Genomic DNA, 1,420 nt, shown 5'->3' on the forward strand with positions numbered 1-1,420 from the left:
GGGTCAGCTGGTACTGGAGCATCCAAAGGTCTTACCTCCTCATACTTCCTGTCTGCCTCCTCTGCAATGTGCTTGGCTTCCTTAAGCTGGATCTCCTGCAGTTCCATCTTCTCCTCATCCTTCAGAGCTCTGTTTTCAATGACTTTCATGCCTCTGCCCAAAAGAAAGCACAAGGAGGGAGATTTATAGAACAATCCTGTAAAAGCCAATAGTGTAATGAGATTCAGAGCATTAACAGTGCTCCCCTGGGACCACGTTGCTTCCTTATGAGCCACAACACTTCCAAGTGCAGAGGGTAGCACAGGAATGCAGACACCGCTGGGCTGATGCGAATACAGCAACCTCAATTGCTCAGAACTAACTGTTCCTTGGAGCAATACTCCAGCAGCTCATTGGGCTCCTGGACCAAGGTAAATGGGGTGCTGCCAAGAGGAACAAGCCAGGAACAAGCTTGGGGACTCCACAGAGCTGAGCCAAGCACTTTCCAGGCTGGAATACAGGAGGAGCCAAGTCCATCTTTATGGCAGGACATCAGCTGGGTCAGGCTGCTCACTACAGTGTGTGCACCGATGAAGCACATCAGCCAACTGGAAGTGGACCACTCCCCTCTGAATCACACTGCCAGGTCAGGGGACATCTGCCAGCAGGGAGGATGCTGGCAGAGACAGCAGGAAGAAAGGCTTCCCCATCAGCAGCCACCTTTACAAGTCAGTGTCCTAGAACCCACTTATTTCTCCTTCCTTGGAGGCAGGGACATATGGTAGCACACAGCACTCACTCCTTAGCCTCAGGTTCCAAGATACTCACTCAAGGCCAGCAGCATTGTTTTAGTTGCTCCGCATAAGCGGGTACCGACTCCCACATCCAGCCTTGATGTGGTATTTACTTCCCACCCTCCAGGAAGCCCAAGAGGTTGATGGCACCAGGCCTTCAGTCAGGAACACATCTGAGATGTTTGATGGAGTGAGAGCAGCAGCCCTTGCTCACCTTTCACTTTCATCTGCAGCCTTCTCTGCCTCTTCCAGCTTCTGCAGAGCTGTGGCAAGGCGCTCCTGCGCTCGGTCTAACTCTTCCTCTACCAGCTGGATACGGCGATTCAAAGATGCCACCTCTGCCTCAGCCTAGAGGGAGCAGATGAGGGTGACTCAGTCTGGGGCAGGTTTAGCAGTTAGTGCAGGGCAGCTGAGGTCTGCCTTCAGGTCAGTGGCAGCACATGGGAAGCCAAAACGAAGCCAAGGTGCTTTGTCCACTTTCTTAGAGGTTACACTCCCATCTGCTTGCATGCACGTTAAGCTTCGCAACATTTCACACATGCATGCTTTGTCCATGCAGCAGTCATCCTGCAGGCTTCTTGCCTGTCAGCTTGAGCTGACGTGACACTTTAAGCCGTAAACACTAAGTAGATGACTTACTCTAATGG

General features: G+C 52.0%; 1 protein-coding gene across 5 annotated transcripts in view; it reads right to left on the reverse strand.

The window, feature by feature from the left end:
• Positions 1-1,117, reverse strand: part of LOC104616446 (tropomyosin alpha-3 chain) — a 12,183-nt gene extending 11,066 nt beyond the window's left edge. For all 5 annotated transcript variants that reach the window (XM_010281484.1, XM_010281490.1, XM_010281468.1 and 2 more), the window contains exons 1-2: positions 988-1,117; positions 36-153 (exon numbers count right to left, since the gene is read on the reverse strand). In XM_010281484.1, coding sequence (XP_010279786.1) covers positions 36-149 — 114 coding nt within the window. In that variant the 5' untranslated portion in view covers positions 150-153; positions 988-1,117. The remainder of the gene's footprint in view (positions 1-35; positions 154-987) is intronic.
• Positions 1,118-1,420: the final 303 nt, after the last annotated feature.

This window comes from Phaethon lepturus, unplaced genomic scaffold (assembly GCF_000687285.1).
Source record: "Phaethon lepturus isolate BGI_N335 unplaced genomic scaffold, ASM68728v1 scaffold46520, whole genome shotgun sequence".
Lineage (NCBI taxonomy): Eukaryota > Metazoa > Chordata > Aves > Phaethontiformes > Phaethontidae > Phaethon > Phaethon lepturus.